A 15950-nucleotide genomic window follows, 5' to 3' on the forward strand; every position below is an offset into this window, starting at 1 on the left:
AGGCTCAGCCAGGAGGGGTGGGATCTGGAACAGCTGCCCGAATGCAACTGCTTCGCGAATGAATCTACTACCGGATCGAAATCGCGACCCGCTGAGAAGATCCGACGAGAAACTCAGCGGGCTGACGCATGGGTTAGGTTGCACGTCGACCTCTTTGTCGAGTTCGACGAGTACGGTTACCGGGGTCCTTAACCTGCTCCTAGTGTTAGAGCTGAAGGCGTCCTTGGAGAAATGTATCCATCATTAGATGAAAAGTTTATTTTGCTCACTATTCTCACCGTTTTTAAGAAGGAAAGTGAAGGCTTTAGGCAATCGTAAAGAAGTTTGAAGAAAATAATTAAAAAAAAAAGTGTCAAGTGTCACGCCTTACGTATAACTATCCGTGGTGTGCCACGAGGAAAACGTGTCTGATCGACCCACCAATTATGATTTAGTAGAAAGTGCTTTGAGGAATTGTTCGAGATGATACCATCGTCTCGTTTTTACCATCGCACCGCCTGCCATCGGAGTAGAGTTCATCCATACTACCTGGAGTCACTGCGTTCATCCAGTGTGTTTCTAGAGATCTTTTTTGCCATGCACCATCCGGCTTTGGAATGAGCTCTCCTCCACGGTGTTTCCCTAGCGCTATGACATCTTCTTCAAACGAGGCTTGTGGAGAGTATTAAACGGTAGGCAGCGGCTTGACTCTGCCCCTGGCATTGCTAATGTCCATGAGCGACGGTAACCACTCACCATCAGGTGGGCCGTATGCTCATCTGTCTATACGGCAATAAAAATAACATAAAAAAACAACAAAAGGGAAATTTTTATCTGAGTGCTTAGTGCGAGTTTTTTAATGTTCTTGATAGCGTAAAAGGTAACCCAATTTTGTATGCAGTTGGAACTGCGCCCCTAGCGGCAAACATAGGCAAACGACCCCATTCCATAAAAATATGAGCTAACTTTAACGCTATCAAGAACGTTAAAAAACTCGCACTAAGCACTGATCTACAGTCACATAATTATAACCATCAGTTTTTTATAGTGTATGATGAAGGCATATTTATCTATTGTGTTTTACAATAGATAGACTATATTTACTAAACGACAGTTTCGTAGGGAGAGACCAAAAATGTACTATCCGCAGCTGGTTAACTACCGCCATTAAGTCTGCTGCGAACACTTTACTGCTATATTGAGCATAGACATAGTTATTATTTAATGTTATTACAAAACATTTAAAATATGTGAACTCAACGATACATCTCACGACATACTTTAATTTTCGGAACGTAGTTTCCTCATCATTCAGAGTAGTCATAGTTTAAGTGAATGTTATTAGGTACTTTTCTTATTATTTGGATGCTTTTAAATTATGCATTATTGTACGGCTAAGTTAAAAAAAAAAAACATAAAATAATTGAAAACAACACAGCACCCAATACTGGACAGATTTGACTAGCTTAATTTTTTTTTTTTCAATATTTCATAGCCTAGACCAGTGATTCTCAACCACTGTTCCGCGGCACTTTTGTGTGCCGCCAAATTTTGCGAATATATAATATGTTAATATTATTAAATTATATAATTTTAAAAGAAAGATATTTTAAACATGAATATATATTAAATCCACAAAAAAAAATGTATAGTATATTTTAGTTTATTTCGTATATTAAAATTTTTTGATAAACTATTTATGCAGTGTGTTGGAGTAAGTAAATAATTTTTATCTTTTTTTTGTGTGCCGCCAAATTTTGAAGTCGTTAAATATGTGCCGCAACAAAAAAAAAGGTTGAGAATCACTGGCCTAGACACTTTAAAAACTTTAAGCTCATTTAATCTGTGCATATAAATTAAATTGGAGCTAATGGACTTTTTGGCGGGAACGCGAGGAGTAAAGTTGTGTGATTTGTTTTATTTTGTCTATTTAGTGCTTCTTCAGATTTCAATGTGTAGTAACGGTGGTTTATTAACTGTTTAATATTTGTGAAAGTGCCCAAATGTGGGAAAATGAAACAAAGCCGCTGGACCTAACTTCTCGGGATCCTCCAAAAAGTCCACAAAAAAATTTTTAGTAAATGACCACCATTTTACTGAGATTATTTTTCATTCCATATCATTTAATTTCATCCCAGTTGATTAATGTCTCAAATTAATCATCTTCATTTCATTTCACTCCATAATATCATTTTTCATAAAAATATGAATATAAATTAAAATAAGACATGACTTAAAGGTCTCAGTTACCAGGTCATAAAATCCCATAAAAAAAAATGGAGCTACATACGTATATATTAAGTGTATAATCTATGACATACGTGAAATTTGCTATTGTTGAGATGGAAAATGTAATATATTATATCTATTCGTAAATCATAACATTTTAAAGAGCATTTGTAAGATACCTATATTCTATGGAAGAAGAAATGCTTTGATTTCCAACATGCATAGAACTCTGCCTTTACGTATAAGCATTCGAGACTGTTTTATTTTGATTTTATTAGTAATAATGAACACAATACATGTCACCGATATGGGTAAGGAAAATAAACAAATCCTAAGTCGTAGAAATTAATATTCTATATGTAAGATAACGGAATTATTTTCTTTAATTCCTTTAGCGGCACAGATACACAGGAATTTGTCTTATAATATAGTAATGCTTATTTAGATTTTCAAATATTTAATACTAAAGTTAAGTATGACTTTAATTACCTAATTAGTAGCTACTATATAATTTAGAATAAATACTCTAGTCGTGTATTAGCAAGTTATTGACAAAAATGTATAAGCAAAAATAAATATTCCTATTTACTCTGGTTCTAGCTAATAATAACATGGATTTTCACAGTAAAGAGAATAAAATAAAAGGTGATTCAAATGACAAAGGTGTAAATTTTAGTGAGAATGAAGAATACATAAAAAGTTGTCCATCAGTTGATCAAGAGAATATGACTGAATGTTCTTCTTTACTCTACCCTTGTATAACATGTAACCGGAGTATAGATTGCAGATATGGAGGTTTCTATAATTATACATGTACAGTGAAACCAAAAGTAGTTTGTCAAGTAAGTGATGTATTAACTAATAAGAATTTTAAAAAGGGTGTGTGTACTTATGTACGCCCGTAAGAAGCTATACTTTATTTTTATTAAATTCATTTCTTTTTTTTTTTAAATATTAAATAATTAATAATGGTTAGCATTTTGAAAAATTAATAGATATGATTACAATATATAAATAATAGAACCAACATTATTATCTAACTAAACTGATTTTAAATAAAAGTAATTGAGGAAGATGTTAATTCAATCAGCCGTACAGTTGCAATTTATTTTATTTATAAGCACATAATATCTAGTCACAAAAGATTTGAAATTTATTTGTTTAATTCTAATAACAGTCTCTTAGTAAAACATCTAGAATGGTATGTGTATTTAAGGAATTTCTTTCTTAAACTAGTTATAAAACCTTAAAAATGACATACCTTTTTAAACACATCAATTCATTAATCAATTACTGTTTGGTACCATCTATTTATTTAAGTATCAAATAAGCCTGTCTGTGTTTTATAATGATGATTTTGGATATTGCAGGGGTTAAAAACTTTCAACAAAAGCTCAATGTGTAGATTTTGCTATCAAACTGATAAATGGGAACATCGTTGTGAACAAAAGGCAAATTGTAATTCTTTAGCTTCACCTCTCAAATACTATCTGTGAGTATAAATTAGCAAGTACTTTGTTCTTCATCATTATTAAATACCCAGAATTTATGCAATATTATGGTTTAATATTGAATATATTGAGTAATTAGTATTTATGCATCTAGTTTAAAAATCAATCAGTAAATGCTACATCTACTAAATAAGTAAATTTGTTTCAGAACTAATTGCACTGTATCTGATGATGTTATATGTTTGGGGAAGAGGCGGTTCCTTAAGAAAGTAAGATGCTCCTGGACATCAGGGACTCGTTGGGGTACAGCACTTGTTCTGGCATTAACTTTAGGAGGTTTTGGAGCTGACCGCTTTTATCTTGGTCACTGGCAAGAAGGCATTGGTAAACTTTTTAGTTTTGGTGGCCTTGGAGTGTGGACCTTAGTGGATGCATTGTTAATTGGAATACACCATTTAGGACCAGCTGATGGGTCTTTATATATATAACTTAGATTTAATTTAATGTTGCTACATTAATGTAATTTTCCTCAATAAAAGTCTGAATATAGTAAATATCAATTTTATTTTTTAACATCTTAAATTCAAATATGTTTTAATCATCCCCTTTAAAATATGTTTTAACTACAATATTTGTAAACTAAATCAACTAGATTACTTTTATTTAAACCTGTCAAAGCTTCTGTTGCTTTCTTATGTTTCAGTATATCTTTAAGTTGGGGTACAGTATACATATTTACTTTTCTGTCTTTAACTCTTTGATCTAATACATCAATATTGACATCAGCAGTCTTTTGTAGTTTGGTATTAGTTGGTTTTGTTTCACTATTTCTTTTGACTGCGGTTACTCCGAATGGACCAAATAGTTCATAAAATTGTTCCCCATCAATCTCATTAAATATTTTATTTAGTGGTTTTGTGGTATCAACAAAAGGCTCTATGTCATCTTGTTTTAATGCTTTTGCTTCAATAACTCTATACAATGATTGCAACTTAGGATTTTCAAACATGCTTGGAGTGTAATTAAACTTTACATTATTAATAATATTTTTGAGCATATCTTTTTGTGTGTCTGACGTATCTGCTATTTCATCTGAAAAAAGACTTGAGAGATCCCTTACATTTTCTGAAAATGGTAATGGTATGACATCAAATCCAATATCTATATCTAAACCAAGGGGCCGAGTACAGGCTGAAAGAGCCACTATGTTAGGTTTAGAATTTATTCTAGAACACATCACACAAATAGCTACAGTTTTTGTTTCAATACATGCTTGGTGCATTGCCTTGAGAGCAGTTGTAGAACCTTCTATTGATTTTTCATTAGGGAATAAGAAAGAACAATTTTTCAAAAACCATTTCTCTTTACAGAGGAAAGTTTCTGGTTTGAATCCCAACAGTTTTAGTTTCGCTGGACCAAATGGGTTATTTATAGTTTTAAATTCATTATCAGTGAATGCTATAATCTCATTGCCATATTCTTGACAGTGAAGCAGCTCAGACTTAAGTAAAGGCATTTCTTGTTCTTCAACCCCATCAATATCCATATCAGTATCAGGTTTTACCAAAACTTTAGTCGTTTTAGTGTCACTAGTTACAACAGCATTTGTTTCATTACTTAAATACACTTTCTTTGGTTCTATGTTGCTTTTCAATAGTTTATAGATAGAAATACCAATTGATACATTATTACCAATTTCAAAAATAAGCTGAGCGGTCGCTAAATGACGGTCACATTCATTTAGAATTAACTTTGTAACATCTTCAATTTTCCAAACTGATTTTGGCAATGAGTTTTTATTTACCTCAAATAGCAAATCTTTATAAAATTGATGAATTTCATATTCAGAGTCAGACAAATTAATTAATTTGAGAATTATCTCAGAATTATTCAATTCAACAATTCTATCAAATGTTGATGTTTCATCCTCAGACAGAGGTGGTGTATCAAGTCTTGACAATAGAATAATAGTTTGAGAGGATAGTGTTTTTGTACAACTATTAAACATTTTATTGCAGTACCATAACGCATCTGACAATCTTAATTCTTTTGCTTGTTTGAGAGCTAGAATGTTGATGTCTTTTAGTTTTTTATAGTCATCCATGTTAGGTGGCGCCAATGGCATAACTTCTAATACGTTTTTAATGTTCGAAGTTGGATCATCAATACCATATAAGACAACACCTACATTATGCGAAGTAGATGTACGTAGATAATGTTTGAGTGCCTGACATGTTGCAACATGCGCAATTTGTGGGAATTTACACAATAGGGGATCGTATACATTGATAAGAATTATAGTTCCAGCGTTTCCTCTATAAGAAAACTCTTCGCACTCTTCTACTTCGATATCAGAATCCATTATGCACCTAAAAATTATTCCGAAAATTTACATTAAATAGGAAAGATAACGTGTGCAACTTACACACGATAAATTGATTATACACAATTTTAACGAGGTATTTTATTGAAATCCTGTCTTCCACAAGAAGTACATTACCTAGGTATCAATAATTGAATTACAAACAATTTAATACGGTAGGTAATCAAATATGTAGTGCTTAATGTTTATAGTTTATGTTATTTTAGTAAATAGTAAATGACACTTGACAGTAAATGTTGGGAAAAAAACATAGATTTTTTATTGTGGCTCGGACGGTTTGAGCATTTGCCACTACTAGTGTGGAAAAGGTAGGGAAACCAGTTTTATTTAGGAATCAATTAGAAGGTTCGAAATTTGGAAAGGATATGACAATGTATGTAATACGATTAGGGTAAGTATTAATATACATATTGTAAGGAATACCCTACAAAAAGGGTATAAAACCGGCGTGCAGCTCTGTCACCCGCGCCCGGTCACCGTTCTCGTCGAACCCGTCGCTTGCGACGAAGGGCTCGACGAGTAAATTAACTCCCAGACACAGCCCACTGAGTTTCTCGCCGGATCTTCTCAGTGGGTCGCGTTTCCGATCCGGTGGTAGATTCTGCGAAGCACGGCTCTTGCTAGGGTTCGTGTTAGCAACGTCATCAGGTTTGAGCCCCGTGAGCTCACCTACAAAAGTTAGGGTTACGCTGACATAGCCTCTCAAGGCTCTCAGCTTAGGTAGGAAAAAAAAAAAATAAAGAAAAAAAAAAGTCACCCGCGCATTTGTCGGTTGACATTCGTTGAGAGAACATCGTTCAAAGACTTTAAGTGTTAATTTAGGAAACACGAATTTTATAATAATGTTGAGGGTACAGTGCCTATAAATAGCAACGCCTTTGCTCGAAACATTCATTCGATCGGCGGCGTTCGTGAGAGAAGGTAGTCGTGGACATGGTGTGCGTGAGTCATTGTTTTAAGTCTCTGCAAATGTGTGCTAATTGTTATTTTTTTTTATGGTTTTTCTTCTGATTCCTAATATCAGAAGTGGTATAAAGGACTCAAATAGCCCACAGTAGCGTAAAACCCTGAACTTTGTTTTGTTTTACAAAGACTGCTTACTTTGATGCTTTCATACTTTATTTGTTATTTTTCTTGTGTGATTGCAAATTTTAACTGTGATAATGAGACATACTGAAACTCTTAGTACACGGAGGCGACCGTCTCGAGATGATTATCGTAATCGAAAACGACATGCTTTCGGAAGGTCTCGCGATCACAGAGATGATAGACAGAATCGCGATACGAACGATAGAGGTCGTACTTCACGGGATGGCTTGCGGGTCCGAGACCAGCGTGATTCTCGCAGTACTGATGTGCGTCGGTCACGTGCTCGGGTTAGACGCGGGTCGCGTAGTAGGGACCGCTCTCGTAGTGGAGGTCGAGATCGCGCTCGCGCACGATTGAACCTGTCGCGACACGTTCTAACGATAAGGCGCGTGCTGAACAAACCACCGATATTCTACGGACAGTTACGACTCCCATGTCGAATATCGTTGGTTCGCAACAAGACCACGTAGAATCTAGTATCCCTGGTTCTGAGGCGTCTACCCTCCAGCCAGTGCTTTGATAAAACTTTAATAGTGATACGGGGCATAATGGGCCCTCAGATTAGAACCGCGAACGCTAATCTACTCACGATTTGATTTCATTTTTAGTGGAGGTCAGGTTAGGCCGAGTCCTCATAGGGTTCAGGCACTAGTTGAGTCACCAGTGACTCGTAATGTCACACAGGTAGATAATTCCTGAGGTTGACTGCATACTTCCGAAGGTGAATTCGGGACTATGTTGGCAATGGCAATGGTCAACTCAACTTTTGAGATTACAGCTCATTCTGAACATCACAAAACGCAAGACAACAGACATCCGCCCTGCAGCTTCTGGTACAAAAGACGCCACCACACCTGTGGTGAGGACTCTAATTAATGATGTCACGACTGAGGTGTTTCGGAGCCGTGAAGTTCGTCGAGAACTAGGTCAAGGTAGAGCTTATCAATTGGTACCACGGAGTGTAAAGCGACATGATGCTCGCGTGGACGGGCACCGACGAGCAGCAGCCGTTTTTAATGTCGATAATCTTGTTTGGGTAATAACTCGCAGTCTACAGGAAATGTAGATCCGGCAATCCGTGGACCTTACCGAATGGTGAGGATGGTGCCTCACGGGCATTGCCGCCAGCTCGCTGCGGCAGTAGCACGCAAGCGACGTGCCGGTAGCTGCGTAATATCGGTCGGCAGGTAAACTTGATTCCGGCATGCGTGGCCCGTATAAGGTTGTCGAAATTCTACCCAGTGGACGCTATCCTACGGCTGCTCAACGGCAGTTATGGCAAAACTACGCAAGCAGCTGCACAATATATGGTGTCGTGGCGGGGCGAGTGGACCCCTGAGACATGTGCTGCCTTCTTTGAGAGCAAGTAAAGTTAATAATGATCATTGTTCACAAATATACGTATTCCTATGGTGAACCTGAAGGGTGAGCTATAGATGATTGCTCTCTAGTTACGTATCCCTCACTCGTGTGATTAATCCTACACGGTGAGATGCCTCAATACAATCGGCCTAGGCTGGCGTATTGAGAAGCCTCGGCACGTTTGAGTATGGTCGGCGTGTCGGGAAGCTTCACACGTTTGAATACGCTCTGCGTGTGGAATGCACTCGTACGTTTTTAATACGATCTTCGTACGAGTGGGTCTGGGACCATTTTACAGGGATCACTGGTAACCAAATGCAGAAGACACTTAACGAAGGGCGACGCACACTGGCCCTTGGATAATAACAGGAATATGCGCATTAAGAATGATTGTGCTACTGCACGCACTGCTCCCGTGCCGCTACCTGCGCGCACTCGCTTGCTTCAGACGTGCATACCGCGCGTACTGCTCGCGTGCCGCTACCTGCGCGCACTCGCCTGCTTCAGACGTGCATACCGCGCGTACTGCTCGCGTGCCGCTACCTGCGCGCACTCGCCTGCTTCAGACGTGCATACCGCGCGTGCTGCTCGCGTGCCGCTACCTGCGCGCACTCGCCTGCTTCAGACGTGCATACCGCGCGTGCTGCTCGCGTGCCGCTACTTGCGCGCACTCTCCTGCTTCAGACGTGCATACCGCGCGTGCTGCTCGCGTGCCGCTACTTGCGCGCACTCGCCTGCTTCAGACGTGCATACTGCGCGTACTGCTTGCGTGCCGCTGGCTGTGCGAGCTCGCCTGTTTCTGGCGTGCATACTGCACGTGCTGCTTGCGTGCCGCTGCCTGCGCGCGCTCGTCTGTTTCTGGCGTGCATACAGCACGTGCTGCTCGCGTGCCGCTGCCTGCGCGCGCTCTTCTTTCTGGCCTACTGACCGCACGTGCTGCTCGTGTGCACACTGCACGTGATGCACGCGAGCCGCCGACTTCACGGTGCCATACGACTGGCAGTGACGCAGAGGGCGATGTCGCTCGATCTGCGGCCTGCTACTTCACTCGTTGGGGACTATGATGCCTTTGGTCCACTAAGCCCGACGCAGGGAGTCACGAGTAAGGAGTAGTTCGTTTGCAGTCCTGCTGAGCTACTTATGCTCTCTGCCTGCATTTTCAGAATTATCTATCAGGATGGTCGAGCGGGACGCCCGCCACACGTGGTGCAGCCTCACATCGTGGGAGCAGACTGGAGCTGGGACGGCTGCCCTACCGAACACTCGGGAGGCGCGGATCTAACAAGATCTTTCGCACGCTTCCGCATCATCGTTACGAGTGGACCCCAGTTATGTGGTCGAGGACGAACCACAGTCAGGAGAGGCCGTGTAAGGAATACCCTACAAAAAGGGTATAAAACCGGCGTGCAGCTCTGTCACCCGCGCATTTGTCGGTTGACATTCATTGAGAGAACATCGTTCAAAGACTTTAAGTGTTAATTTAGGAAACACGAATTTTATAATAATGTTGAGGGTACAGTGCCTATAAATAGCAACGCCTTTGCTCGAAACATTCATTCGATCGGCGGCGTTCGTGAGAGAAGGTAGTCGTGGACATGGTGTGCGTGAGTCATTGTTTTAAGTCTCTGTAAACTTGTGCTAATTGTTATTTTTTTAAATGGTTTTTCTTCTGATTCCTAATAATATATTATATAAATTTTATTAAAGTGAAATGAATCACAATTGGGAGGAATAGAGACTAGAGTTAGAATAGGGATGTCACAATACAGTGCACACTAGATATGTGTCGTTCGTTCAATTTTAGAGATTCAGATCAGTACTGACCTGTTGACAAAATGATCCGGTTCGTACGACCCGTTCAGTCGAACGAACAACTAAGCGAGACGGGCGCGGGGCGAGACGCGGCAACCCGAAATGACCCGAATGACCGTCGTACTCGTTTGGTTCTTTTCTTCTGATTCGTAGGTTTTGTGTTAAACGAGTCGATTTAGTGAACGACTCATATTTTTTGAAGTGACCCTATCGTTCGCGCGGAATTTGAGACCCGGGACGTTTGACTCGTTCGTTCGCGAACGACACATATCTAGTGCACACTCATTTTGTTGAGTTGTTGGATTTAACATTGGTGAACCGAAAATTACATTTAAGAATATTAAATAGTTTAATTTAGTCATCAAACTTTTGTAACTCAATAAAGATATTAAAAAATGAATTACCTAAAGTTAGGTACTTATCAACTAAATAGCCAGCCCTATCGGAAAACTTTATTGTCCCTCTAAGTAACTTGATTCACCCCAAAGCCATGGGGAATCAGTTCAGTTAGGTCAGTCCATCAGGTCAGTTTTTGAGTATATTTTGTAATGAACTATGTATAATAATGGTGGAGAGTATTAAGCGGTAGGCAGCGGCTTGGCTCTGCCCCTGGCATTGTTGAAGCCCATGGGTGACAGTAACCACTCACCATCAGGTGGACCGTATGCCCGTCTGCCTACAAAGGCAATAAAAAAAAGATATATATATATATATAACGCATCGTATATAAAAATTTAAGCCGCCAGAACCATTTTAATCTCAATTTAATTAAACCTTAAGAAGATCCAATGGAAATTTGTGTTGGATTTGGAAAGGGTCCCGATTCCCCCAATCTACGTTAGGTAATTTTGGAATGAAAAGGATTTTTTTTTCATTGCATAAATGGGTAAACGAGCTCACGGCCTACCTGGTTTTCAGTTGTTACCAGAGCCCATCAACATCAACAACGTAAATACCGTCACACACCTTCCACAACATTCAAACGGAATCGCATTACTGTTTCAGGATAGAAATAGGTGTAGGGTGGTGGCACCTAATGGAGCGAGTTTAAAAGATGCCCTACCGCCAGTAAGCAAACTATAATTTTTGCGGATTTGATTTTCATTACATGATGTTATTTCTTCATCATGAAAGTGGCACCTGTGACAGAGAAGCTGAGGCGTGCACGTTTGGGATGGTATGGACATGTGATGAGACGAAATGAAAATGAGGTTGTTAAGAGAGTGTTAACTATGAATGTGGAAGGATTTAGAGGAAGAGGTAGACCTAAGAAGAAATGGATGGATTGTGTGAAAGACGATATGGGTAGGAGGGAAGTGAGCGAAGAAATGGTATATGATAGAAGAGTATGGAAGGAGAAAACATGTTGCGCCGACCCCAGGTGACTGGAAGAAGGGCAGGATAATGATGATGTTATTTCTTCATCATGAAAGTCATTAAAAAAATATTTGTAGGTACCTGCTTAAAGGATTCGATCACCAGAAGTCACTTCGGTCAATACTTTTTCTAATATGAATTTTTGTCTAGAAACAGAAAAATATTATAAATGTAGAAAAAGTAGAAAATGCATATTTTTATATAATGTAATCTCCCGCGCGCTTATAATTAACCTTAAGATGTAAAGAAATGTTTGTACAACTACTTAATGAGATTTTTTTTAATTGAAGGAATGAATACTCGTCGCCTCGAGGCCTTTGCAGTTTTCACCAGTACAGGTGGGCGAGGGCGAGGTAGGCGAGGGATTTGCTAAAGGTCTGCCCGAGCTCCTCCAAAGGAGACCTAACAGCTCAAGGGCAGCTGCTTCGCGAATGCATCTACTACCGGATTGGAATTGCGACCCGCTGGAAGATCCGGCGAGAAACTTAACAGGCTAAGATATGGGTTAGGTTGCATCAGACTTGCACAACGTACCCCTTCCTGAGTTTGACAAGTATGGTTACCGAGGTTTCTAAGTCGGCTCCTAGTGTTAGAGCTGAAGGCGTCTAATGTAAGGGTTATTGGATCTGATGGATCCGTAAGGACGTGTCTAAGGCGTAGACGGTGACTGCATGAGCCGGAGTCGGGGAGTAGTCAGCGGCGGCAACGAGAAGGCGATTATCACGACGCACGGCCTTATTGAACTAGAAAGATTTAGCCTTAAATCTGGAAGTATTTAGTCTCTGTGAAAGTGTACAAATCTGGGAAAATGAAACAAAGCCACACCTTCTCGGGATCTTCCAAAAAGTCCACTGAAAAAATCTCAGCAAATATCCACCCTTTTACTCAGATTATACTTTATCCAATATGATCTCATCTCAATTAGTTGTATTTCAATTAATTAATGCTTCAAATTAATCAACTTCATTTTATTTCGCTCTATATCACTTTTCATAAAAAAAGAATACACAACAGATTAGCCTGTATGATATGATACCTTTGTCTTTTCAGTTGGAAAAATAAAACGACTACTACTACCAAATTACCAAATGCCATGGTAATAAACTGTCAAAGCCTTATTCAAAATCTGAAAATTATTAATAGAATATTTCCAAAACAAAAACAAATGTCCACTGAAAACTCTAGCTATTTATCAATTACAGACATATTAGTTACAACTGAAAAAGTGCCATGTAAATTTTTACATGATCTTCCTAAAATGGGTGTGTGAAATGTAATAACTTCTGACCAATTAATGACTTGCAGACATTAATATCAATGTTTCTATTTGTTTTATTGTATTATAGGATTCTTAGACCCTTCTGCTGCTGATGTTGACCTAAAAGCCGGCTCCAGTGTAGAAATACCGCTATGGCTAGCCGAATCCTTATATTCTAGAAGACCTCCTCTGGTTAGCGTAGAATTGCCAAAAATTTATAAAGAATCATATAGAGAGATCCTAAATGCGGATGCGTGCGCGGTCGATCTTCATAAGTTAGGGCAGCATTTCTACGAACTTGGATGCTATGTAGCTAAACATGATATCAAAAGTGAAGTTGCTGCTACATTAAACAATGTAAGTTTCGATAATTACAATCTTATAGAAGTTAGAACAGAGAAACGTATAATACTAGTATAGTAGAGCATCTACTTACTAAATGTAGTAAATACCTACCTATTTGTTTGCAATACTCAGTCACCTGTTATGGTGAATTAATCTTATTAAACAGGGAAAATAACCATTCCTGGTATGCCAACAGCTCAATTCCAAGTCTCATAAACAATGTGCAAAAGCAAACAACTACAAAAAACATAGTAATATTTATATAATTAAATGCTAACATTAAAAAACAATATTTTCAGACATATCGTCAAAGGTTTAGAATGTTATTGGCTGCCAGTATGTCGAGTGACTCAATAAACACAATGCAACCACTTTCTGCTAGTGAGAGAATACAAGCTGCAGATGCTTCTAATACTGAGAGATCATTTTTAACCTGGTTACAAAGAGGAGACACTCCATTGACAACAGCTAATATGGTTGCAAATCACAGGAAAAGAAAGCGTGCTGAAATGGAAATGCTATAGACATTTGAACACCAACAAAATAATATCTGACGATGTGTAGTACTTGATGTAATTTTTGATGGTTTGAATTAAGATTTTTATTTTTTTAAACTGTTTTTATTGTAGTAAATTTTCAGAAGGTTCCTCTTCCAGAATGGTCTCTTTACACATGTTAGGAACAAAAGCATTTTTAAAAATATCTGTAATAAACATCAGTTAAATTGGACTCAATACTTTTTTGTATCAATTCAAACCCATTAAAATTAATGAGTAATGAATTGGGTTCAACAAATTTGACAAGGATATTAAATATACACCAGCAGCATCGCCCAGACGGCCTGGTAGGGCCGCCGTACCGCGGAGATCGGCATTGTTGGTCGTCGACTATCGCCTCGACGACCTGTCGGTCGGGTATAAGAGTGCAGAGGAGTCGTATAGTGCGGTAGGGCCCTAAAACTCCTTGGGCCCGCGCTCTGCTCCTAACATTAGCAGATCGTCAAGTTCCACATATCCCGCGCGCCCCCTTAGGCGCGGGGACCTCGGAGGAAGTTCGAACCCAGAAAAAAAAAGGCACTGCAAAACTAACACTGACATTGTTTTCACAAAGAGGTTCTGCAGTTTCCACATAATTTCTATTTAGTTGTTGCAAGTTCAGGATTATGATATTAATAAATGATCGCATGCTACTAGTTCTGTTTCCAAAAAGTTGTATATTTGTAATGAACTCCCTCCACGGCGTTACTTGAGCACTGACATATCTTTCTTCAAATTAGGTTTGCGAAGAGTACTCAATGGTAGGCAGCGACTTGGTTCTGCCCCTGGCATTGTTGACGTACTTGAGCGACGGTAACCACTTACTATCAGGTGCCTGCCTACAAAGGCTATTCGACGGCAATCGAATTACGGCCAACTATTAAAAACTTTTAGAATCTGCCTTGAAAAACCTCATCACATATTGCTCAAACGGCCATGGAGTCATCTATATGAAGTCAAATGAAAGTAGCAGGTTTATTGGGTCTTTGGTCCAAAGATGGAAGCAGTACGTTGGGCGAAGCTCTAGCTAAGTTTTTTTCCAGACATTATAATCTAATCTAGCTAATCCTTTCATTATTCTTCTTCTCAGTCGTACACTCCTGGCGGAGTGGTCGTGGTCGTGTATGTCTTATTGCTTGGTTGTAGCTTTTGAGAGATTTCTCCATCTCTCTCTATTTGTGGCGGTACGTGTACATTCAGGAAGGGAACACTTAGTAGATGAGTTAATCAAGTCTTGTCCACCTTGTGGGCGATCGGCCGTGAGAGCGTTGACCGTCTACTCTTCCTTGATTCACTTCTCGTTCCAATGAGCTTTCATTACGAATGATACCACTTCGAGAAAGCGACACGACACGAGAACCCTCTCATCGTGGCCGCCGGTAACTATGTACATTCCCGATCCTGCGGAAAGAATGGAAAGCAGTCGACGTCGCCCAAAACACGTCATTTCGGATCCTCCCGATCCACTAACGGTGCTTTTAGGTACTTCAAGCACCAGTTACCGTTCTCGTCGAACCTGTCGCTTGCGACGAAGGTAAATAAACCCTCAGACACAGCCCACTGAGTTTCTCGCCGGATCTTCTCAGTGGGTCGCGTTTCCGATCCGGTGGTAGATTCTGCGAAGCACGGCTCTTGCTAGGGTTCGTGTTAGCAACGTCGTCAGGTTTGAGCCCCGTGAGCTCACCTACTAGTTAAGGTTACGCTGGAATAGCCTCTCAAGGCTACCAGCTTAGGTAGGCAAAAAAAAACGAATGATATGTCTAAACATATTAAGGATACGCAATTGCACAATCGACGAAAGCTTTTGTTTGATTTGGAACTCTTTGGGGATAGATTGGTGCGGTGAACAGTCCATTTTATCCTCAGCAAGCTTCTCCAGCACCGCATCTCAAAGGCGTCAATCTTTTTACGACACTTGATGGATCGTCCATGTTTCTGCTCCATATAGGAAAATACGAAATATTAAGCACCTCATTAACCCTTTCGTTATAATATGGCATAAAAGACAACTGCAGACAAATTAATTCCACAGCTTTATATTTAGCATGCTTTGTTTTCGTTGCAATCGCGCTTTCAATCTTGGAATACGTGACACATTAATGCCATGCTATTTATATAGTAGGTAGGTA

At 39.4% G+C, this 15950-nt stretch overlaps 3 protein-coding genes and 1 pseudogene across 4 annotated transcripts; 3 read left to right on the forward strand and 1 right to left on the reverse strand.

The window, feature by feature from the left end:
• Positions 1-2287: 2287 nt before the first annotated feature.
• amx (TM2 domain-containing protein 3 almondex) lies at positions 2288-4213 on the forward strand. Its single transcript, XM_089735364.1, has 4 exons — positions 2288-2519; positions 2809-3050; positions 3579-3700; positions 3868-4213. The coding sequence occupies exons 1-4, from the start codon at positions 2426-2428 to the stop codon at positions 4145-4147; spliced, it is 738 nt and encodes a 245-aa protein (XP_089591490.1). The 5' UTR covers positions 2288-2425; the 3' UTR covers positions 4148-4213.
• Positions 4205-6333, reverse strand: Irbp (Inverted repeat-binding protein). Of its 2 annotated transcripts, none has more exons than XM_089735342.1 (2): positions 6160-6333; positions 4205-6028 (listed from the first exon to the last, which is right to left on the reverse strand). In XM_089735342.1, the coding sequence occupies exon 2, from the start codon at positions 6019-6021 to the stop codon at positions 4279-4281; it is 1743 nt and encodes a 580-aa protein (XP_089591468.1). In that variant the 5' UTR covers positions 6022-6028; positions 6160-6333; the 3' UTR covers positions 4205-4278. The 2 variants fall into 2 exon arrangements, with proteins under 2 accessions (XP_089591468.1, XP_089591469.1); XM_089735343.1 differs by having other exon boundaries at positions 6105-6231.
• A 1231-nt stretch (positions 6334-7564) lies between these two features.
• On the forward strand, positions 7565-9499 carry LOC149500859 (uncharacterized; annotated as a pseudogene).
• Positions 9500-12750: 3251 nt separating this feature from the next.
• On the forward strand, positions 12751-13899 carry LOC149500860 (DNA replication complex GINS protein PSF3-like). Its single transcript, XM_089735363.1, has 3 exons — positions 12751-12944; positions 13029-13297; positions 13585-13899. The coding sequence occupies exons 1-3, from the start codon at positions 12776-12778 to the stop codon at positions 13807-13809; spliced, it is 663 nt and encodes a 220-aa protein (XP_089591489.1). The 5' UTR covers positions 12751-12775; the 3' UTR covers positions 13810-13899.
• Positions 13900-15950: the final 2051 nt, after the last annotated feature.

This window comes from Bombyx mandarina, chromosome 19 (assembly GCF_030267445.1).
Source record: "Bombyx mandarina strain Sakado chromosome 19, ASM3026744v2".
Classification (NCBI taxonomy): Eukaryota; Metazoa; Arthropoda; class Insecta; order Lepidoptera; family Bombycidae; genus Bombyx; species Bombyx mandarina.

Coding starts and splice junctions, on each gene's coding strand:
- amx (XM_089735364.1), top strand. CDS start 2,426: ATGCATAGAACTCTGCCTTTACGTATAAGCATTCGAGACTGTTTTATT. Junction 2,520..2,808: donor AATACATGTCACCGATATGG/GTAAGGAAAATA, acceptor CTCTGGTTCTAG/CTAATAATAACATGGATTTT. Junction 3,051..3,578: donor AACCAAAAGTAGTTTGTCAA/GTAAGTGATGTA, acceptor TGGATATTGCAG/GGGTTAAAAACTTTCAACAA.
- Irbp (XM_089735342.1), bottom strand. CDS start 6,021: ATGGATTCTGATATCGAAGTAGAAGAGTGCGAAGAGTTTTCTTATAGA.
- LOC149500860 (XM_089735363.1), top strand. CDS start 12,776: ATGGTAATAAACTGTCAAAGCCTTATTCAAAATCTGAAAATTATTAAT. Junction 12,945..13,028: donor ACATGATCTTCCTAAAATGG/GTGTGTGAAATG, acceptor ATTGTATTATAG/GATTCTTAGACCCTTCTGCT. Junction 13,298..13,584: donor TTGCTGCTACATTAAACAAT/GTAAGTTTCGAT, acceptor CAATATTTTCAG/ACATATCGTCAAAGGTTTAG.